This window comes from Clinocottus analis, unplaced genomic scaffold, assembly GCF_023055335.1.
Source record: "Clinocottus analis isolate CAN_PGR_092001 unplaced genomic scaffold, fCliAna1.0.p SCAF_17, whole genome shotgun sequence".
Taxonomy (NCBI): Eukaryota; Metazoa; Chordata; class Actinopteri; order Perciformes; family Cottidae; genus Clinocottus; species Clinocottus analis.
In genome coordinates this window covers 13634930-13659077 of record NW_027175898.1, presented here as the reverse complement: position 1 = coordinate 13659077, position 24148 = coordinate 13634930, and the positions used below count along the sequence as shown (strand labels likewise).

Below are 24148 nucleotides of genomic sequence, written 5' to 3'. Positions count from 1 at the left end.
ACCAGTTATGTATGTATTTATGTATCAGTTGGTTGTGGTTGCATTGTTTGTTGTCGTTGTGCCCAAAGGGGATAATGAGCACATCACACGAAGCGTGGAGCTGGCACACAGCGCTCCTTCCCACTCTGTCTAACACGCACACACACACATACACACACACACTGATCTAGCCGATCTCCGTCCGCATGCAAACACCTTTTTTTCGTAGAAGCAGTGATGTCATTGAGGACATGGAGCATGTGATATGAAGTCAGGGTGAGAGCTTCAGTCGACACGCGTTAGCACAAAGTGGGCGTGTCCATCTACACATGTTTGAATAAATTGAGTTTCAATCACGAGGGAAAGCTTAAATTGGGACCATTGCTTTGTATAAATAATATTGAAGCCTGTATTTGTAGTGTTCTACTTCAAGTTGTACATAGCAGCATGAATATTAACACTTAAAGCAGAGTTTACTTCTGTTACAGGAAAAAAAACTCTCCCCAAAAAATATCGCTACAACAAAATTATCATGTGGAAAAGATGCCCAAGCACGCTGAAATTTCTTGAAAAATGTTCTTGTGTTATTAAGGAATCAAACTGTTTCCGTTGCAGTAATTTGGAGATGAAAACTCAGAGCTCTGGCAGTTAGTTCACAGCAACAGGCAGCTAGCCGCTACTAGCAAACCCAAACTCAGGCCAAACTGTCAGCGGCTGAGTTGCATTGTGGGCGATGTAGGCGGCAGGTTTTGACAAGGAACATGAATATGTGAAATAAATAAAAAATAAGATACATCGGATTAGGCGGGATTTTTGCAAACAATTATGAGTCTGAGAATGTCACAGAAGTACTTGAATAAAACAATAAAATATTTATTAGTGGAAACAAGACTAATTTTGTCCGCCTTGTATTTGTCCACACTCTTATTCCTGTCACCACAGCACTGGTGTTTCTGGGATACAAATCAAGAAACATGTTAAATTAAATTATAACAAGCTTATTCCTGACTAAAAAAAGGTTGATACGTAAAATGAAGGTGAAAATGGGATCTACTGTGTTATATGTGTGTTTCTATCATAAAAAATCCGTCCAAAGAAATCTGCTCTATTCCAGACGCACAATGAGCCAGTTGGAAAGTTTTACTTTCAGAGACGTAACCCACATATTTGTTTATTTACTACCTTTGTTCTGGCTTGCTTTTTTCCCTCCTGTAAGCCCGTTGAGCGTGCGTGTATCAAAATGATTATTTTCTAATCATGATCTTTGTTTTCTTCTTCCACTGCTGAGGCTTCGGACTGGAGATTCGCTGCCGGTGACGGTAAAAAAGAATCCGCTTTGTTAATGCTGTAACTGTTGCACAATGGGGGTTGCATTTCACTTATTTTATGAGAGCGAGAGAGCTCAGGGCTCAGTGTGCTTCTGGCTGAGATGTATGTGTGTGTGAGATTTTGTGTGTGTGTGTCTGTCGGGGGAATTTGGCTCGTTAAATGTGAGAATCTCAGTGCTCGTTCGTTTCCTGGTCAAGATATCGGTACCAAACCATTGTGAACCTTCCCTGATCTTTTACCTTTAGGTCATCTTTGAATTCATCTCTTTGCTTCCTGGGCAGAGGATGCCATGTCCTCACTACGTTTAGGGATTTGTCCCTCTGAAAGAAAGCTTTTTCTACTTGTAAATTAAAGAAAGGGTGTCTGAGCGGCTGTTAAAGTGAGATTAACCCATCATGGGTGCTCTGTAAATCTCTGACGTGCTGCCTGTTGCACTATGATGTAAATCTTTACATAATGATCAGCAGGAAGGGAGCATGACGGAGTTTCTCCCCAGAGGTTTTGGGTAATTAATGTTATTTCGAGCAGCGCGTGTTCCCCAGAAGCTCCTGTTACATGTTAGTCTGTTTAATTTAGACGCGTTTGTTTGTCTTTGATTATGGGACGTCGGGCGGGTCTCAGCCCTGGCCATTATTGGCCTAACATGAGGGACTGTTAACCCTCGGGAGATAATGCCAGGTCCCATAATCCTGGCTAACACTGTAGCGGCTGATTGCGGTCAAAGAGACCTGGGTCAGACAGCAACTGAAAATAACTGGTAGTATTTGTTTTAACCTCCTCAAGACGCCAGATGGGTGGGGTTTACCACATCGGGACAATTCTGATAGCTTTTTGGAAACTAGAAAACCACAGAAAGTGTCTGATTGCCGTCAAAAGCTTTGCTGGTTTCCTGCAAACGTCTTTGCGTGGTGCAAAAAGACAAACCTCACTCATCTGGTTGAGCCTCGCTGGTTAACAGTTGTCTTCCAGATACCGTGTGATTAAGGCTCCGCGTCATTCACTGCTGGCGTGGGTTTATTTTGGCAGGTTTCAAATGTGAACCACGTGCGCATTTATTGTAGCGAGGAACTCGTGTAAAGCAGCGGTGCAGTAGAGACTGTTGCGAGACTCGATCCGACCTGAGAAGTGGCAGAGACACAGTGCAGAGAGTCAGAAGATTAGATTAGATCAGATTCGCTCATTAATTTAGAGGTTTTTGCCTCGGCTGTTATAATCTGAAACAGTTCTTTGGCAAGTGTGGTCGAGCACAGGCAGCTGAGGGTACGGAGAGTGCATCACACAGCTCCTTATATGACTTCCATCAGTAAGTGACCTGCTGCCATTAGCAGGAATAGTTTCACTGATCCACTTTAATTGAGTTTGATGTGATAATCAACACCTCGCTCAGTCTGTTAGATATGAAGCTCCAGTCAGTCAGCTTAGCATAGAGAATGGAAACGGGGGGAAATGCTGGTCTCTGCCGGAAAAAAAATAGTTTAAAAGCACCTCTGAAGCTCACTAATTAACTCTTTATGTCCAGTTTGTTTAAGTCAGAGTGAAAAACAGACTGTACAAACTATTTGTCCCTCATGATAACTCTAATATCAGAGTTTATAATAACAGTTAAGTGAAATTGGCCCCATGTTCCCTTCAGCATGCATTCCTTTTTAAACAATATCTTAAACTCAAGTAACAGAGCTTCCAACTGTAAATCGGAAACTTTGTTTGTGATCCTTTACGGGAGACAAGTCTGTGGGTGGGACAGTATGACTAAGAAATGACTATGTGTGGGAGAACTCGGTGGGAGTGTTTATTTCCACTTACTGGACAATGTCGTCTCAAAATCTTTGATTTAATGTTTTATTATGACAGAGGAGGTAGAGGGGCTGAATCCATTAAGGCTGTGCGTCAGGAACGGGGAGGACAGGCCCGTCTCTGTGGCTCTTAATCCGGATGAGAGGCTGGATAAATCACTCTTTTAGAAAAGCTTGCTCTGTATACCGATTTACCAATTTCAAAGTTCATCACGTAGACAAACTGCTTTCCACCCACAGTTCTTCTAACCACTTCTGCTGCGAGGGGAACATGCGACGGCTCGCTTCGAGCCACGTGCTCCTTTATTCTAGGGAGGAAAAAACTGATAGGATGCAGATACACGTTTTCTTTTTCCGACTACTGAATTGTTCCCGTCCTTCACCGAAGCCAAGAGGACGACACGCAAGTTAAAAATGAAACGATGTGCTGTGTTTTCCTCCCTGTCTGCACTTCTCTCATGAAGAGGCACATCATGATTTAGTTTTACTTCGCGTTGTCAGACAAGAGATTTTTTCGACGATGCTTCAATGCCAAAGCTGAGATCACATTAAACTGTCTGGCTTGTTCTGGACATATTGTTACGGCGAGGCCAGTTGGACCTGTGTCCTCTGAAGTATTGTCCTCTTTTTCTTTAAACATCCCTTCCACCTTGTTAAACAAGTTTTTTTTAAATCAATTTATGAGAAGTATCAGCATTTTAATGGAGTTAAAGCAGCCAAACGAGTGCTCAGAACTTGGATATTCTAAGAGATATATTGTTTTATGTGCTGATAAAACCTCTACAGTATTGTCAGGACACTTTTTTAAACTCTGGACCACCCTGTTACCTCATCTCCTGACTTTATCTGGAAGGTACAGGATCTTCCAGTGTCTTTCTCTATTTCAGGAAAAGCCTAATCTCTTTCATTCCTCTTTACAGATAGTGGAGTACCTGCCTGCGCTTACAGACACGATGCAATGATCATTCCTCTACGGGAAAATAAAAATCCTAGCCAGTCCAGTACAAATCTGGACTGTGGGGTGAAATTATTAAATGTTTTCCCCCCAATAAGTCGTTTCAGGACTAAAACAAGCTTGAAAAAGAGTGACTCTCTCCACTAATATGAACGCAATCCAAACCAATTACTTTGCATTGGACACAGGTGATGTTAGCTCACCAGCTGGCAGATTCTTCACCTCATGAATTTTGGCCTCAGTTTTTGATTGAGTTAAGTTAGAAAATTAATGTCCGTGACAAACACGACTGTCAGTGCTGGCGAGATGCTCTCTGGTAACAGTATACAGTGAAAAAAAAAACCCTCAAATAATTAGTTTCGGACCTGCGTCTCATTTACTTCACCACATTTTGGATACGCAATTTGTGCTGCAACAAGGTTAAACTCCAGTGTCGTTTCCAAGTCGTCACACAGAGAGAGATGAGCCAGAATGTGACAAAGAATATAACATTCAAGTAGTAAGCGTAGGCTGCCACGGTGGCTGAGGAAGTCTGCATCATTTGGAAGCAAACTAGAAGTTCAAGGGCTGGTTGCTCCACCACTTATATCATATCTCCACAGAGAGGCAGGAACAAACTATGTTCATGTTCCCCAGAGGATGCGTTATTACCAACCTTTGTGATTGCTTGACTTCTCATGCCACAATGCGGTTCACATGTGTGGCTTTGGGAATATCTCAACAGTAAATGGATGAACTGCAATAAGACGGATTTATGTTTCCCCCCAAGAGATGAGTTTGGTTTTCCCCTGAATTTTACTCAAGCGTCAAAACCTGCAAAACTAATGGAGTTCCCTTTAGCCACAGATTCACTTTGTGTCAGCATATGAAGTCTTTTTTACGTTGTTCCTTTTCTTCAAAATCTAAATTCAGTTTGGCTTTTTCATAGTATGCAATATACATTTTCTTATTACATGCAATATACCCCAAAACCCTTTTTTTCAAATACGTAAGTAAAAGTATTTTCAAGAAGGAGCTGAACTTCTTCAGTAATGAGCAGATTTTAGGTGATTGGTGAACGTGTCCACTGATCTGTGACGGTCAAATTGTCCAGAAAAGGACAGTGTCACTGGCGGACACTTAAAAAAGCGTGATGTCATTGGCATTCGTCACAGAGCAGAATGGTTGAAGAAGCAACAGGATGGCTGTGACGGTCTCTGGAGCAGTCGGACTTATTATAACAATAATATAACCGACGCATAAAAGGCATAAAAGCCATAAAAGCGCTGCATTGACGGAGTAAAAAATAAAATGCACTGGCATGCGGTTAATCCGTTCAGAGCACGTAAGGTTAAGACTCCCGGTGATTCATTTGTATATGAGATCCAGTTGTACACCAGCTCGTTCATGACATCAGCGGTTTGGCTTCGTTGCCATCTACACTTTGTTCAGGTCGGTCCGATTGCTCTTCATATGTTTGGAGAAAAAATCTGTCTCCCGGCAACAATTTTTGATGTTATTCAAAATACAGTCGGGCCTTTGGGACGAGGAGGGAGGATGGAAGTTGTGCTTGTATACATGCGGGCGCCACACGCGCATTTGTGCTGTGGATCATTTTTGAAAAGATCCTCTTGAAATGATAGAAACTGTGCCTTTTGTTACGGGCTGTGTTATTTCCCGCCCCCTTCCTCCTCTGCCCCTAATGAGCTCTCCAACCAACACGATGCTGATTGCTTTCAGAGACTGTGGGTGAAAAGAAAAACAGCATGAGAGAAAGTTTTTGCTGCTTTAGAATTGCTTGATTTTCTGAAACAGGTGTTTGAGCAGCCGCAGAGTTTAAACGCTATGTGCCGAGCAATCAAGATCTAATCAAGAGCTCCTGGTGTTAGTTAAAATAGTTGAAACGTCTTCAACCAGAGTTGGCTCAGGCCTGCTGCTGGGACGCATTTCCCTGCAGAGGATTCTGGTGCTCCTCACTGCACACCTACTCTCTCTCTCCTCACTCACCCACAACTCCACCGCCCTGGTAAAGTTTGTGCTCCACCTGAAATCCTTTAGACCTTAAATACATTTGAGGCAGCGGCGAAAGCCAAGAACCATTACGGCTGTCAGAGAGAAGGCCGACTTCCAACGGCAGAGTAGAAGCGACTCACTAATAGATCATGAGTAAAGACCTGGGGGAGAGACAGAGGGGGAAAGGACTCCCATTGCTCCGAATGCGGTTTTGGCTCCCTTGAAACTTAATCAAGGTTCAAGCTGTCTTCAGCCAAAGATCAATTAGATAAACTAGCCTGGAGGTTGAGCTTTAAGAGCAGAGCCACTCACACCCTCGTTACAGTAGCCTAAACAAAGAAAGGCAGCGGCCGTCAAGTGTTCGACGAGGAAAGAAATGTTTGGAGCGAAATGGGCAAGTGACCCATGTGTCCAATTTGTACGTTAGTCTGGCAAAACCTCAGATTCAGCTGAATGCAGCCTTTGTTCACACAGTGAAACTAGAAAGAAAGTAAGGGAGCCAAATACAAAACCAGTTTTTCGCGGAGGGAGGGGAAAAAAAAAAGCTCAATACTCTTCAGATGCGACTGTTGCATTACGTGGAACCTTAAGGGGGGAGTTGAATATGTGTAATATTACACCGTTGTGTTGTTGTTTCTCATCTGCAGTGGCTGATCGGAGACAGAGACAATCAGTGTGGGGTCATCTGCTCTCGGACGCAGGGCAAGCCGGTGTGCGGCTCGGACGGCCGGAGCTACGAGACCGGCTGCGAGCTGCAGCGGGCGCGCTGCAAAGACAAGACGCTGACGCTGGCGTATCGCGGCCGCTGTCGAGGTGAGGACCGAACTCGCGTTTTTCTGCTGGATGCCAGGGCTCTGAGCAAACCCACCCGCAGATGGAGTCATTTGTCAGGGTGCATTCAAGGAAACTCAGATTCTTGTGAGTCATCCGTGACTTTTTAAAAAAAAAAAAAAATTTTAATGCCAGAAACTGTTAACGTGTTCATGACGTGAACGTTCGCACATTGTTTGTCTTATTTCCACACAATTCTTGTCAGCAGCTGGCACGCTGGAGGTTCTTATTCACTGGAGTTTCCATGAATGCACAAACAAGGATTTTCTAGACAGGCTGAGCTTACAACTGCAGCACTACTTGACTGTAGTATAACAGAGATAACATATATAATCTAGTCCTTAAATTTGACAAAACATACTGAAATAAATGGAAGAGAGTATTCCAACTAGTGGGAAAGATGGATACAACTTCATATTGCCAGCTTCTGTCTCTTTGGCTAAAAAGGTTAATTAAAAAATCTAAAAACGTTGATTTGATATACGATACAGTTGCCGCCATGACTCCTCTAAGCTTCAAGTGACTTTTCTGTGTTTTAGGTAAAAATTGGGTGAGAAACGATCAGTTGCCGGTGGCTCCAGCGCCAACTTCCACATTGGAGACGAGAGACGTGGAGCTCAAAGGTAAGGCCACGAAAACGACGCTTGAATTAGATCAACAGGACTACAGACAGGGAGCGATGACGAGGAGATGAAGCGCAAATGGGAAGACCGCCCTCTGTAACGAAGACTGAGAGCAAGCACTAAATACGAGGCTATATAGTGTAAACTTAAACAACACACTGGTTTATTGAGATAAAAGCTGTTGCAGCTTTGAGTGAACGCCAAGACAGAAAAGTAGAAGAGAAGAGTAGATTTCCAAAGTGGAACTGAACTAAAGATGTCTTTCATTTTCCGCCTCGCTGCAGGCGTGTAAGTTTTTACAGACCAGGATCACACACTTTCTCAGACTCTGGATGCCAGCCACTCAACAACAGCAGAGATTGATAGGTCTAGAGTCAAGGTTGGAACATGCCATTTCACCCCCCTCACACACACACCCAACTACTTTTTTTGTTCAGCCTCACTGTCCATTAGGAAAGCAGCATTCCCCAACCAAATCCATTTTTGGAGTGAATTTTGTTCCCTCTGTATGCTGAATACATGGTTATGTTTCATAATATCAGAGGCGTGCCAAGGAAAGGAGAGCTGGGCAAAGCTCACGCAGTCTTTGTCGACGCAGCAGGCCTGTTTCGTTTTGTTGTAGTGTACTGCTGCTTTATTGAGGCAGGCGGTTTATGAACCAACACAATGGCAGCGCCTGGCGAAGGCCTATTGAGGTGTGCGTGAGATTCAGATTAAACACAACGGATACATTTGACTACAAGAGATATAAACTGCGAACTGGCACAGCAAACAACAATAAACACGTTGCTACATCTATTACAACAGGCAGCTTGTTCATATTTTAGCTTTCAATCATCGAGAAAGGGCGTATTATTCAAAACAAAGAGATTATAGAGTGAAGTTTTGGTTATGTAGCATGTGTTTGGTAGTCAATCAAACTCTCCTCACGACATAAATAAAGAAACAAACCTTCGGATGTTTCGCTATTTCTGCCTCTTCAGAACTGGCGAGCACAGACGTATTTAAATGGTTTGTCGAGATCTTCCGTTGGACATTGGGCTGATTTTGCTTGTTGTCTAAACGTCACAAGCGCCACTATGTTTAATAAGCCTCGTTTCCAGAGTCAGACTTAATGTGCTCTCAGCCAAAGTCCACGTTCATAAATATGTGTGACCATGTCGGTGACTTCATCAGCCAGTCGGTCTTTGACTCCGGAGGAGACAACATGTCTGTCTCCTTTCAGGTCCAGAGACACGTTTTTAAAAAAAAAACAACTATTATTCTTCCAGGGAGAACGTTGGCCAAAAGTGGAGGGCTGCGGTCGCACCGGTCAGCTCTCTGGTGTGAGCGTGTACACACGAACATTTGAACATGAAGCTCAGGTCTACGGGAGCTGTGAGGGCAGTAAAAACAGTAGTTACTGACGGGATTCAGTCTCTGACCTTTCAGCCACTCGCATGTGCGTCCCCCGAGAGCAGGAACACAGCCAGTCAGTCAGTTTCCACTGGCATTTCAAAACATCAGCGCCGAGTCCATGACGCACTCCTCGGCACTAACAATGTGGTTTGGACGGAGCGTTTCAAATGAGTGAATAAATAATGCTCTTCTCCCTTCACGTCCATCAAAAAGGTGTCCTTGAGCAAGGCTCAGTGGCCAAAAGTAGTAAACCGAGGTCGCGCAGGTCGGCTCCTCCGAGGCGTGAACGGCGCGTTGTTGACACAAAACGCACGTCTTCGGTAAAAAATAAATAGGTACACAAACAGCGGTGCTGTTTGTACACAATGTGTGAGAGCGCGCTGTCCTGTTAATCTGTTACAGATGCAGGTCAGTCCAAGTGTCGCGTTGAGAGGAACCAGGCTTTGGAACAAGCCAGGAGACCTCAGGAGTCCATGTTTATCCCAGAATGCAACGAGGATGGAACATTTGCGCAGGTCTGTCTCTGCTACCACCGCAGATTTCTTCCCCTTCCTCTTTATCCTTCACTTTCCCAACAGGCCCTCGAGAACCGTTCCCCCTTCACGTCGCCCCAGAGATCAGTTTCACTTCACCGACAGAAGTCCTCTATTGTGCTCTTCACCTTTTCTGAAATACACTAACCAAACATAACCGCGTGTATTACAAAGCTATCAGTGTGATTTACCTTTTTCATCTGCAGGTCCAGTGCCATACTATGACAGGATACTGCTGGTGTGTCACCAGTGACGGCAAGCCAGTGAGTGGCTCCTCTGTGCATAACAGGACCCCGGTGTGTTCAGGTACTGGGGGAGTGTGAAGGGGGGTAAACAATGTTTTTCATATGAATCTCATCTTAACATCGGCAGCAGAGCTTGCGTCTGTCCCGCCTCGGCACTGCGCACATTAGTGATTAGTTATTTGTTCTTTGGAGTAATGTCTACCAGGTTGTGTGACAAAAAAATCCCGTAGAAGGGTTGGATGTTTCCCGACAGCTCTTTACGAGGGCGGTGAGGCGGCGTAACGAGCATTTAAAAAGCGTCTCAATGGTGGCTGCAGTTGTAAGATCTTGGAGCCAGGAAGTGCTTGGAAGCCAAGTCCCTGAGGTTGGAGCCAATTATCTGTCAGACTCTTTCGGAATTGGAGTATTTGTCACAATTCAAAAAGAAAGCTTTAATTCATAGGCTTCAGTTGCTAATCAAACAAAAGACTCTGGACGCAGGACAATTCGAGGCGGGACGTACGTCTGGGTCTGTTACAGTTAAAGAGGCTCTGTCTTGCTATGCTGTGGGCACATGTGTATTACATGTCATGTGGCATACAGCAGGTGCAAGGTCAACGAGAAGGCTAATGGCCATACATCCAGGGGGCCTCCTGCCTCCTCCTCGTCTAACTGCTCGCAGCAGGCCGGAGGAGAAGAGAGCGGCGCTCCGAACACTCATCCTGGATGGGAACACTTTATGATAATCACCATAATTTGCCCTCAGAGGATAATACACAGGGGTCTTTGCCAGAATTGGATTGCACAGCCACGAGAGCATGTGGAGCACATTTTGTGTGGAGAGTGTGGTGAGAGCGGTCGCATGCCCCTCTGAAGCTGCTCATCAGACCGCCAGTCTTTCCTGCTCTCGCTGTCTTTTCCTCCCTCAATTTTCTTATCTCATTCTCTCTTTCTCTCTCTCCCCATCAATCTTCTGTGCCTTCCTTTCTCTCCATGTTGCCATTCGAGGTACTAATCAGCTGTATGGTTTCCCTTGGCACCTGCTGAGTTGCAATCTTTTTAATAGAATCAGTAAAGTTCACAAATGAAGCGTTGGAGCAAGCTTCAGTTATGTTGTGTTTCTAAAGCTGTTTTTTGGCATGAAACAATTCACTGTGCATGTAGAGAGAGACACGTCTGTGCACAACAGGACCCTAATATGTAATTGGTATTTGGTGAAAATAGCCAGACTTCTTCATGGATTGTTTTTAAAATCTTAAAAAAAGAAACTATCCTGAATGCAGTACGAGCAGGCGCAAATTGTGGCATTTCCTGTGGCATCTCTCAGCGCTTACGAGTTGCCACACGATTTGAGCTTGCCCTCTCTCCCTGAATGTGGCACAGCTGTTTCAGTTGTGTGTCCACATGAGATAGCTGGAAGTAGAGGCCTCGTCGCAGCAGTTTTTGGCGCTAACTGAACACTAAGTTGACACAGTTCATTCATGTTTTGTACCATCTTCTTGTGTCTTACGACAGACCACAAACCAAGCTGATTGAGTCGATTATACTTCGACAGGGATGAGACAATCATTCATTTAGGATTCTGTAGCTCTTCGTTCCCTCAGAGGTCACCTCTGTAAAGATGGCATGCAACAGGTTCATGGAAAAACAACAAAGAACCAACTTCTGAAAAATCCACACCAGTGACTTTTTTTCCATCAGCACTCGATGGACGAAATCATTTCAGTAGATTCTCAACTGTAGTTAATGGAACAATGATGTCTCCACCAGTCTCCTTTCTGTCCTGCATAAGATCCAATAGCTTCATTGTTTCTTGCAAAGGTATATATGCCACTGGGTTAAACCTGAAACTGTATACAGCTGCTACAGTCGTACACGCCCAACGACGCCCCTGTAAACTATGACCCAAATCAATTATCTCACATACATTTGCAGGAAACTTCCGTGAATTTATGGGAACTCATGCTGGGACAAGTGGATTGTCAGGTAGTAAACTTCCTTCCAGTTGCACTTTACTCAAAACGTCTCTACTTTGCCCGTTCGTTGTAATTGGTTGCACTCTTCTAATTTGCCCCCATGGTGCATCCATGCATGCACGACTACTTGCATGTGCCAAACCAGAATGATATTTCGCCAATGCACTTCTTAATTTAACCACATATCCACAGATGGTGACGCTCACACAGGTTTACATTAGTCAGCAGAATAACGCAACGAGCCTAATGATTCAATGTGTGCCTGCTGCCAAGTACTAACAGAATATGATGATGATGATGACGTCTAACTGAGTCAAGATGTCCGGGAGTTGGGTAAAATGTGGGTGTGTTTCTGTTTCGATCGAACAATCCCGCATTCATTTGAAATAAGGTGGTAAATTTGAAGCTTTTTTTTGGTTTCTAAAATGGATAAACGGCCTTTGAGAATCAAATGTTTTAAACTTTCCACAGAAGCTGCTGCTGCCTTCTAGTCTTTTGCTTTGAACGTGTTGTGTTTTCTCTCTTTCTAGGGTCAGTAACCGATAGACCGCCTGGGCCACCGAACTCTGGTAGAAAAGGTGAGATGAGATCCGCTGTGCGTTTGCGTGTGCATGCGTGCGAGTGCTTCCATTTGTGTGAAAGAGACAGAAAGAGCTCAGAATATCTTTTAACCTGGTTTTGTTCCTCTTGATCCGTGCAAAGTCCATATTTGTGCAGAGCAGAAAGCAACACAAGGGATGTTTCACTAAGTGGATTTGGATGTAAATGTTAAAGCTAAATAATACATCGTAAAACTAGCATTTATTTCTTTGGCATGTAAGCATGGCGCCGACAGTACTGTATGTTTCAAACACTAGTTATGTCTTTCTTCATATTGGATCTGTTGCTGCAACTGTACATTATGAAAATGATATAGAATGACTGTAGTTCTACAGTTTTCTTTCTGGTTTCGTCAAAGTAATTCAATCAATTTAATAAAGCTGAAGTGAAAATTATTGCAAAGATTTGTTTATAGCCGGAAGAGATGGGCAGTCTCTCGAGGTTTCTTTATTATTCAGCACGTCAGTTGTCTCCAAACCCGTAGGTTGTTTTATACAGGAGAGAGTTCTTGTTGAGGGTTTGCTGTCGATGCTCTAAATAACTGTTTTCCCCCCCTAAGCAGTTTGTAGCTCACAGTCCAGACCTGGATCAAACAGTAAATGACAAATACTGTAAGTCACAGAATTTGTTGTAACATGCAGCTCAGTCGACATCATCAGCGTGATTCACATTGGATATTTTAGGAAGTTTAAAAAATTTAAAAAAGCTGTCAGAAAGGAACCTAAACAAATACAGGTGCTTATTTCTGACCAGTGTTTGACCCAGGTCTGCACTGGTCCGAGACAACGCAGTAACCACTGTGTTTTATTGTTCACAGTTTGAGCAGATCAGGTCAGTTTGACCTCAAGTGTTTCAATTTGCTGACAAGCCATCTGATTTAAGGACTTTAGTGTGTGTAGAATGACTCTGGTTCTCTGTGGTTTTTGCTTTTGATCGCATTATTTCCTAAGGAATTTTCCAGATGCTCCAACACTGCACATGGGTGAGTATTCTGGGTCGCTGAATTCACGGCGTTCTCTTTGATCCACTACAACTTATGGATTTCTTAAAATAGGACATTGACTCTTTCAGCCTGTGTTACACAGTAAAATGTAATGTTATAAATCCAATTCAACATCATTTAGTTTTAGTCTGATAGCAAAAGTGACTGAACATAAATAGTTTTCATCCAGTTGTGTCATCCTACGAGTGTGAGTACAGATGTTTGCATTTCTCACACCGGGATAAAAACATACAGTAGCAACTCTCACACATTTAATAGTATTTCATTATTTATATTTTCTTTTTCTCAACCAGTAAGAGCATACTGTTAACTATGGATAGTAAACGCATTATTTTATCAATATGAGATGCCAGCGAACATTTTTACTAAAAGTTAAAGACCACTTCATTATAACTTGTAAACAAGTTTTGGAGGCCAAAATGAGAACATTTTTGGAGAGATATCTAAGTACTTAATTTAATCAAATTCTGATATTATTTTCCCCAAAGGCATCCAACGTTTTAGAGAATTGAGGATGAAAGTAGTGCTTTCGTGGTGAAGGAATCTTTCTTTTGTGCAAATCATTTACATCAATTGATGTGCATTTATCCTGACTTTAGTGCAATTGGTTTGATTTTTAGGTTATTATTTTGTGTATTGTTGCTTATTAAATGACAAAGATGACAGTGACGGTTGGTATCTTTGGTATTTTCATCTCAGCCCCCTCCTTCACTGTGATTGGACAGCAAAAAAAAAAAAGAAATTAAAAAAGGGACAGTAACTAGCTTAGCCTTTTGCCCAATGATGCTCTGCACCGCATCACGCTGCTCGCAATTGCAGCATAGTGTAAAAATGCGGCACTCCCATTGCAAGGATGAAAAAAGAAAGAAGAAAAGAGGTTGTGGCCGTTGCATGTCATCTCCTGTGGTTGGCTTGTCAATAGCGCAGTACTGCAATATTGTAGTCATTGTGACTCTCTAGAATGAAAGAGAATGATCATTTATTCAGCCTGGGAGCAAAGACACTTGGGAGGGGTTTCATTAAGTTTAATTGTGATGAATAGTCATAAATATGGTGATGTGGTGATCTTAAAGAAATGCTACTGGTTTATGTGCTATGGGGTTAGCATGTAATTTGGTAAGCATGGGGCCAAATCCAACCGAGAAACACTATTAAAGAGGCACTGGTCGAACGGTTATTGGTGCTTTTTATATATACACAAGTAAATCATATTCAGCCATTGCTTCATATGCGAGGAACACACCTGAATCAGGACCAGGTTTATCCTGAGGATGATGCTGCAGGAAAGACCACGAGGTAATTAATCCCATAAGTGTTTATCCACTTGGGAAAATAAATGTTTCCATATTTGTACTGTACAAATGGAGCAGTGAAGTACAAATGGAGTAGACTTATTCTTGAATATCCAGAACAAATGCTGAGGTTGATTTTTGGGGTGGAGCCAGAATAATGGTCACCAAAGTCATTAGAAACTACCCTCGGGAGTCCACCAGTATCTTTGTGCATGGCTACTACAAACAGTAGATGAGCGTTTTTTAGGCAGACCAACCTTATAGACCGAATCAACATCGACATCATTTTATTTAGACTCTCAAGGAAGAAGTTCAGTCTTCTTCACACCTAACTTCAATTGTTCAGAGGTCCGTTCGCCTCTGTGATTGGATTAGTTGAGGGTGAGCTACACCTGCACTGCACTCATGATGGGGAGGATGATCTCCTTAAGTGTGTTTATACAAGTGTGTGTGTGTGTGTGTGTGTGTGTGTGTGTGAGAGAGTGTGTGGTTTACGGTGTGGTTTGTGAGGAAGTGTGTGAAATGTGCGGCCTGATCATGTTGGTGCGAGCGTGTTGGTGTGAGATTCATGTGTATGTGAGAGATGTGGAGCCACATGTGTGTGATCATCTCTCTATTATTCAATCTGTCTCTCTCTCTTTCTCTCTCTCTCTCTGATTTTCTATCTTTCTTGGCCGGGCCATGTGCAAATCCCAACAATTCAACAGTTCTGGAGAGTAGATTGTATTAACCTCAATAATGGTAGTCTCTTTCCGTTTCTTTCTCACCCTCAACCCAGATGATGGCTCCAAGCCCACACCCACCATGGAGACTCACGTCCCCCCCGAGGGAGACGGTAAGCCTCTTCTTATGACTCATCCACCTGTAACACAGTGGCTGCTGGGTGATTTCACAGAGTTTCTCCTTTATGTACTTTTAAACTAGTTGATCCTCACATTGTTTCCGACACCTCTGGGAAGCTGCAGTGTGTCTTCATTGTATTATTCATCTCTTAAGAATGCACAATTATATTAAATGGAAAACTCCAGCTGTTGAAAATACCAGATGACATATTTAGTTTTTTGAAATGCTGGGGATCTTGACAGCAATTGTACATGTTGGTTCTGTGGGCAAAGCTTGACTGTGCAAGGGTTTGAAAAATGCAGCCGCTGGCGGATCAAGGCTTAAATAAAGCGATCATCTGGAAGTGTGCTGTTAGTTATTGATCTGTACTCTGTGTTGCCTTCATTGCAGAGATAACTGCTCCAACACTGTGGATAAAACAGCTGGTTTATAAGGAGAATAAGCAGAACAGCTCCACTTCCAGAAAGCAAGGTGAGACAAAGAAACTCATTCTTCTTCTGAGACCTTCACGCATGAATTCTTCCTTGATATGAAACTTTAATAACAATTGAAAATGGTTTAGAACAATCGGGCATCAGGTCACTATCAACGCAGTACCCATAGCAGTTTAGCGCGAAGCCAGTAAGGGATCACGTCCCTGAACATATGTTCAGGATACAATTATTAGCCTCGTATTGGTCTTGAAAATAAAAACTACACCAAAAAAAAAGTAGTCTAAATAAAGCGGACACAGTTAAAGTATCAACTCCGATTTCAAAGTCACTAGTTTAGGATTAAATGTAAAACATCCCCAGTTTGAGGACAGCGCTGTGGTGCCGGTATTATGTTTCTTGTTTTCTTTCCTTTGGTGTAATTTGTTTAGTTCTCTCCGTCTCCTTTTCAATTACTCGACATGTCCACTCCCCTCTGGGTACACCTTCCACGCTTTGCAGCAAGTCAGTGAGTGGATGTGAAAGGGGGAATGTGTGGATGCTGATTCGCTGTTATATTGATTGAGGTTTGCCTTTTGTTAAAAAAAAGAGTCTGCAGTATTATTTATTCATGCCTTTGTTCTAGAGACTGTCTTTTTTAGCAGAATAGTTTCAAGTGATTCTCAATTTAAATGTTGTCTTCCCAGCATCAAAATGTTAAAACAAGATTTATCTTCAAACACATTGGCCAAACTTCATGTCCATGTGCCTCTGCGTCTGCACAAATACACATATCCACCTCGTCTGCACGTTAGATCATGATGCAAATGTGTCAAGTCAGAAGTTTTGGTGCAACGAATCCTCAATATTTAGAGTATTCCTCCCCCTACACACTGGAAGAGTACTGAGAAAGCAGCCCTCCCCTCTTCCCCCTCCCGTCTGTGAACATAAACTACCTTATTCGTTGACTGGATTTCTGGATGATGATTTAGAGCGATGCAGAGATTGTGTTAGTGAAACGTGTTTGCTTGGGCAAAGCGACGCAAGGATCATTTTTCAAAAAGGATTTGCTTTGTTGCCAGACTTCGACGTGCTGTTGTTTCAATGCTGTAAGGAGAGGGAAGCGCTCTGTCGTGCAGGTCATTTATAAAAGAGTGGGAAGAACCACAAACTTGCTAACCGCTAACTTGCCATGATTATGGATGAAAATCTGCACACTTAAAAGTTGTTTTATCTAAATTCTAATCATATTTGCATGTGTAGTTGAAGGCAGCTTGAATCGTTTTACTTTGAAGCAGGATGAGCGATGACAGTAACGCGTTGGGACCAAACATGCTGGCGAAAGTAAGACAATCGTGCCGCAAACGTCGCAATCATTTTGCCAAGGAACTCTCCATCATCTCTGCTTTTGTTTCCCTTGAGGTCATAAACACACATGCACCTACATACCTACTCACAGAGTTCCCCTATTACTAATACTTCCACTATTTTAACTGCAGAGAGGGCTCGCTATTGCCAATGCTGCAGTGATTACCCACAGCTGAAAGCCATTGGAGTGAATTGAAGAGGAGAGAGCAGTGGGTGGGGTGAGTCCAGAGAGGGAGGTATTAGGATAGAGAGAAGCAGAGAGGGAAAGAAAAGGAAAGTGAAGGCATGAGAGACAAACGTTTATCATGAAGAAAGAAAGACAGATTTTAAAACTGTTTCACTTGGTCCAAAGCCTGGAGGACGAGGGCAGGGAAGGGAAAGGCTTGAAAAAAGGGCAAGTCTGATCTGAAAGATACTGCAGATGTTCATCTTTGGTCCATTATCAGCACATTTCCACCACAACAACGAGCAAATAGTTCCTGACACAGAACACGCACATCCATTGTGTGGGTTCCTTTTTTTTGTTTTAGGTTTTTCAGGACAATATCGGTTTCCTGAGGGTTTGTGTTTCTATTCAGTCGTTTCCTGTCAAGGGAAGAGAAATAAAATTGAAAAAGAAACAAAAATACAAAATAAATAGATAAGAAATGCAGATATCCGAGGCGGGCAACCAAGTCGTAGATTCAATTTCAACTCCACGCAAAACTGAGAGGATTACATCGCCAGTGTCCAGCCATTTTCCATTTATATGTATAAAAACAATTTTCTTTTGGGATTCCTAGCGTCTGGCGCCAGCATAACCTCTGTATAATAAACACTGCTAAATAATTTGGATGTGAAGGAACTTTGGCGAGGGCCGGAGCCGCTGCGCTAAGAACACTTGAGTGTGAGTCTTCGCAGGAGAAAAACGTCTTTGGTGTCGGCACACGCTTAGCTCTCTGTTGGCAGCCATGCTCAGGAAACATGCACGCACACACACGCAAACATCTTCATTCTTATTCACATTACCATGAGGATTACAAAGGACTATTGTGTTTAACATTTGTAAATCGTGTTTTGTGAAATAAAACTAGAGAATCACTTCCTGTTTATCAACTCCAACAAACTACTGAAGAAGAAACTTGCCATCCAATTAGTGCTGATGGTGAAAGTACTGAAGCAATACATTCCTCAGTGCATGCTGTATAGACCCAGAAAGCTCCGTTTCAGTCCGGCTTTCAGGATGTATTCTGTCAGCCACGGGGTCTCGATCCTCCGGGGAAATGAAAGCTCGAGACCCCGCTGATGCAAAATGTCTTGGTTGTTGTTCAGTGCTTCTTCACTTTGGACATTATTCCGTGTTGTCGCCGTATCCACGCTGCTACCTCTCATCATAGTCTCGACGCTTCACGGAGCACTTAAACGTAACATGAAGAACGGATGAGGAGCGGTAAAAACACACTTCATCGTCGCAGTAACAAGTTTAGCATGCCGCTCTGTTGTACTCGGCTCAAGAGTGAGCGATGGACTAAATGGAAGTGAATGTAAATACAGAGCGCTGGGACACGAGGTCGCAGGAGCATCTCTCGAGGGCCGAGAGGCTGCTGTTGAACAGATCGATACGGCAGATCGTGTGAAACGACTTCCCGATACAGACCGAGGAAAGACTCATAAAGGGTTCATGGCGGGAGCAGTCGAACTTGTCGCTGTGTCCAGAATATGTGAAGCAGCGTCGTACGGTTTGCTTGTGTGACAGAAGCCTTTCTGACGCAACACCGGGTTTGAAAACTTCAATTAGGATCCACTTAGTTGTCACAGAGATGGTTCAGTTGCCTTGTCCTGTCCTTACCATGGCATTTATGTCACATGATAACAGGTTGTAACAAAAAAATGCTTGTTTTTGTGAAATTTCTACAGTATTCCAGCCAATAATTGCCGTTCATGGTCAAAATAACCCTCACACACTTACCTTTAATACTGTTTAACAATGTGGTGAATTATGCCTGGGAGTCAGTTGCATCATAGGCCAATAGAAAGAAGTTGCTATATTAATAGTTTAAATAAGTTGCTCTATAAAGAGTGTGCCTTTTACCAACAAGTAGCTGGCCAACCACAATCAAAGCTTGATGGAAAATGCAATGTTGGGCTACTTCAAGCTCCAAATAGTAACTTACACCAAGTACCACATACAAGCATAAATGCTTTGTTCAGGTTCATGTATCTCTTCTTGCTTTGTCTACAGTGTTTCATCTTATCCTACACAAACTGTCTATTAAAAACAAGTCAAGTTGAATTTGCTCACAGTAGTAGCATTAAGAGAAAGTTTGTGTAGGAAGTAGTTTGAGGTAGATGAATAGATATTAGGTTTTAGCACTTTGTTTGGTTTAGATATATGGATATATCTCTCTATATATTATAAAGACATATATGCATGCAGTATTCTTTAGCATCTGCCTCATTTTTTTTGTGTGTTTCTGGTTTCCGATTGTGGTATTGAGTGTGTTTCTCACGGTTTTAGAGAAAGTTCCCTCTTGTGACCAGGAGCGACAGAGTGCACTGGACGAGGCTCGGCAGAATCCTCGCGAGGCCATTTTCATCCCCGACTGCGGGCCCGGAGGCCTTTACAAAGCGGTCCAGTGCCACCAGTCCACAGGCTACTGCTGGTGCGTTCTGGTGGACACGGGGCGGCCCATTCCTGGAACATCCACCAGGTAATGACATTCATGAGAAAAACCACTTCACTTAAATCAAGCGAGACTGCAGCCTTAAAGTTATACTTTTGGTATACAGTATTTATTCTGGTTATAGTACTTTTTGGATACCATTAACACAATACTATTATATTTATAATGTGCTAATGGAATACTATTGTATACTATTAGCACATAATACATATATAAAAATTGTAATGTTTACATATTTGTAAAATACTACTAATAATTTATAATATAATATTTCAAATATAAAACACAATTTAAGTGAGCTATTGGCATGTATATTAGCACATACACAGTATTATACTTGAAATGTAAGTATATTTTAAGTTGTTCCAATTTAGCACAAAAAAGTAGAGCTTCAAGTATACTAAAGTATACTCAAGTATGCTGAGATTAATATATATATTAATATATATATATATATATATATATATATATATATATATATATATATATATATATATATATATATATATATATATATATGTATGTATATTTTGCCTGGGTGAGTATTTTCAAATAAAGTGTGGTAAAAAAAACCCGCACAGTATTCATTTGAACTATGGCACCTCTATGAAGCTTTACTGAAGCACGTTTCTCCAAGCTAAATGCTAACATCACTATGCTAATAGTCATCCTTTCGGCATCATGGGTATCTGTACAAAATGTCATAGCAATCCATCAATTAGTTGTTGATATATTTCAGTCTTGACCAGCATTGCAATCCCACGAGCCAACAGCTAAAATGTGTTTTTAATTGTTAAGATCTTAAAGGTCTTGAGGAATTATACATCAGTTGTTGATGTGATTGATGTAAGTTGCTCCTGCCAGTTCACTTGGCAAAATAAAAAGCTTTGAATCCCTGATGGGAAAATCTGGGAGTTGACCATAAACACTCAGCGTCTGTTCAGTGCAGTTGCTGCTGTTTATGCCGCTTTCAAGGAAATGGGAGGGGGAGAGAGACTTTGTGCAAGAGCTGTACGTCACCGGTATTGAGAAGAGGCAATGTTGAATCAATGATGCCCATTGCTCATGTTTTGGTTGTTTGAAAACCTTTTATGAACTGTATCTGGAACGTGAATATTATATCTTGTGAAACACTGCGACAGATAAATGAGATTGGATGTTAGAAAAAATGTCGGCGTGCACCGGTAGACTGATGAGCTGTTTTTGTTCAAGAGGCATCATCATTCTCTCGCTTACAAGAGGGTTTATGTTTCACAGGATGAGGCGCCGAGTATCAGAGTTAGTTGGTGGCCTTACTATAGTTAAAACACAGGACAATGCAGGTTTACTTTAAAATCAATAAATAAACGTATTCATTATTGACCGCCACCAAAAAAAAAAGGGAACATAAATCACTTACACAGAGCAAATTCTCTAACGCATTTCAGAGATATTGTATGACACCCTTGAGGCGACTATTTCATCACATAAGAATTTTTTTTTTTGGGGTCTAGACCTCATGTCATTCTTCCTAATTTCTTCCCTCTGGACAGCAATGTGCATACTCATGCATCAGACATCCCTTCTTGGATCAGCGGCTCTGCAGACTGAAGAAAAGAAATGGCAACTTGCTTTTGCTTTGAAAAAGAAAAAGGAAGAAAAGGCAAATGAGACACAAGCTCCATTTTCCATCCTACATGTCTGCAGAACCACTGATGCAACGGCCAGGAGAAAACGAGTCATGCCACGCAGAATGCCGAGCAGTTTGTTATGGCTCTGAAACGACTCCGATCTAATTCAGAGTGGCTAATCACTGTCAGTAGTTATTTGCAGATAAACAGTGAATACATGGATTAGCAATCGGTTGCACAGCAGTTTTATGAAGCCAGAGCAGCCTGAATGAGGACAGCTCCATGCAGTAAAGAGCATGTTTTCATAATGAGGACAGACAAATAGATTTCTCCTGCATCATTAATGTCTGCTGGTTTTAAGCTCCAGATTGTTCTGAGGCCTGGAAAGGAAAATATTTTTGTTGTGCTTTTGTCTTTGATGTTTCCCTTGACGAGCCTCTCTTTTGCTTTTGCTGTTCACACATTGCTAAGACAGGTTTATTCTTCCCTTCTTCTGCCTCATGCAGCCTTGTCCCCGCTGTGCTCTCCTCTCTGTCTCACAGGTACCAGACGCCCGAGTGCGACGGCGCTGCGCGATCTCGCGTCTCGGACATTGAGGATCCCTTCCAAGGCCGAGACCTGACAGGTTGTTGTTTATTTACGCGGCAGTTGTTTTATGTTGGGGCTTTAGGGAACTGCAGACACATTGTTTGGTTCATTTTATTGGCTTATTTTTTAACAAATAAGGAAGCGTAAATATTCACTAGCAGTGCTTCAAAAACTAACAATAACAAGGAGAGAAAAAAATCCAGTTAAGACATTACTGACATCTGCGAAGTCTTAACCTCTTTCAAGCTTTTTGATCTCGTAAAAAACATACAGTTTACCGTTTATCATATTTTGGGGAAAACTTACCATTTAAATTCTTAGAATATTTTTTTAATACGAAAGCTGCTTCTCATTTCTAGCTAACCCTTCTGGTCTTTTACCATTCCAAAGAGGAAAAAAAAGATGTATAATATTTTTAAAGATGTGAACTTGTTGACATGTGTGATGAACGTAAATCTGTCTTGGATTACGATTTTGTCTGAAGTTGCTGAAGTTTAAACGTTATCCAATGAAAAGCGGGACAAAGCTGCCAACGCTACCTTAAAACACAGATAGCGACCAGTGCATCCAATGCTATGTGCCGGTTTGGAATGGGGCTTGTAACTTGACTGTAACCTGAAATCTCCTTGACTAGTTATTAACGCTACGGTAGCTATTTTAGGGCGTGAGTTAGTGAACGAGACATGCTAACTTTTGCACATTACGTTCGAGCAGAGAGTCATAGCCGTTTGATCCACGTCAAACACTTTTTCTTCTGTTTTCTTACGTATACATGCGTCTCTTTTAGGACAGCTTCATGCACACAGGTTCAGCGGGTGGAGGATCCAAAGCCTGACCTGCTGTGTTGAGCTGGAAGTTACATTGATGGCATTGTAGCTCAGAGAATATATTTTCCGCTTCCCACAAAGTGACCGGAGCGAGGGTTTGGATTAAGCCTGGCGTAACGCACACTTTGTGTTGTTGGATTCCCTGGCAGCAAAGATCAGAGTCTCCTTCCTGCTCACTTACTCCAGCTGCCCCCGTGTTTCCCCATTATTTAAGGTTGCGTTGTGACTCTTATTCGATTCCCCATCTGGTGAGTTTACAGAGTCGAGCATGACTCCTGACTGCGCAGCAGATGTGTGGCATGTTTTATGGAAGGTGCGAGTGTTGCGGGGTGTGCTGGTGCGGCTGTGGGGGGGCCGCTGGGGGTGTTGGGAGACCACAGGGCGCTGATTAGAGATATTTTTTATGTACTGTAGAGGGATGTTCTAAACCGCCACAACAAAGCAACAATACCTCATGGTCGTCACGTTAAGGCCAGAAGCGAGGAGCATGCTGGAGAGGAGAGACTATTCACAGCATGCAGCTCCAGGTCAAATCCCCCCGGACACAAAGTGGCACAATAGCACCTCTGTCAGGGGGCAGATAGGAGCTCTTCTCCGGAAACCAAAGGCTGGGATCTGATAACTTCTAGTTCAATCGGTTCAGGAACTGTTTTTTGTGTGCTTACAGACACCCGAGGCAGCAACTCAAACAGCTGACTACTTGACAAATGTTTGTTTGCACAACCTTATTTAGTCATTTCTGACTTTTCTCTATATTTGCTTTTGTTCCTGTGAAATGGATAATTGTAACACTTACAGGCCTTAAAGCTAATTCAGAATAATCCCGGCGCTTACGCCACATATGCAACCTGTGAAGATGTGCCAAAGTTAAACTTCACTTAAGCTTCGTCTTAGTGGTTTAAAAAAAACAAAAAAGCGATGACCTTTTTTGGTGTTTAATGTGTTTAGAGCGCAAATCTGAGAGGCGCAGAGGTCCCGGGACGCAACGCGCGGTGCCCACCACATAGGCGGCGTACAACACAACGCTTTGCGCTTCATAACACCCCAATTTAACACTCTGATTGAGGCACAGCAAGGCGGTGCGTCTCAGAGCTCGTCGTGTCCTGGAAATGCTAATTGGATTCACCTGGCGGCAGCGGACCGCCTCCCACAGAACCCCCCCCTCAACCCCCTCGAGCCGGCACAAAAGGGAAGGAAAATACACGAGCAGAGCGGAGAACAAGGAGGCCACGGATGCTCGCAGGAAGGGGAGGAGGGGAATCGACTGAGAAAGCTTGAGCGAAAGACGGAGAGACTGGGGGGAAAAGAAAA

At 42.7% G+C, this 24148-nt stretch overlaps 2 protein-coding genes across 7 annotated transcripts in view; one reads left to right on the top strand and one right to left on the bottom strand.

The window, feature by feature from the left end:
• The window catches only part of ccdc177 (coiled-coil domain containing 177), an 88352-nt gene that overhangs the window by 20529 nt on the left and 43675 nt on the right, over nucleotides 1-24148 (bottom strand). The window lies entirely within an intron of this gene.
• smoc1 (SPARC related modular calcium binding 1) overlaps nucleotides 1-24148 on the top strand; it is a 41696-nt gene that overhangs the window by 6425 nt on the left and 11123 nt on the right. For 4 of the 5 annotated variants that reach the window (XM_068579708.1, XM_068579706.1, XM_068579709.1 and 1 more), the window contains exons 2-10: nucleotides 6696-6861; nucleotides 7419-7502; nucleotides 9303-9415; nucleotides 9640-9739; nucleotides 12164-12211; nucleotides 15274-15363; nucleotides 15762-15842; nucleotides 19647-19839; nucleotides 21965-22047. In XM_068579708.1, the coding sequence (XP_068435809.1) occupies nucleotides 6696-6861; nucleotides 7419-7502; nucleotides 9303-9415; nucleotides 9640-9739; nucleotides 12164-12211; nucleotides 15274-15363; nucleotides 15762-15842; nucleotides 19647-19839; nucleotides 21965-22047 (958 nt within the window). The remainder of the gene's footprint in view (nucleotides 1-6695; nucleotides 6862-7418; nucleotides 7503-9302; nucleotides 9416-9639; nucleotides 9740-12163; nucleotides 12212-15273; nucleotides 15364-15761; nucleotides 15843-19646; nucleotides 19840-21964; nucleotides 22048-24148) is intronic. The other variant, XM_068579710.1, reaches the window with a different exon arrangement.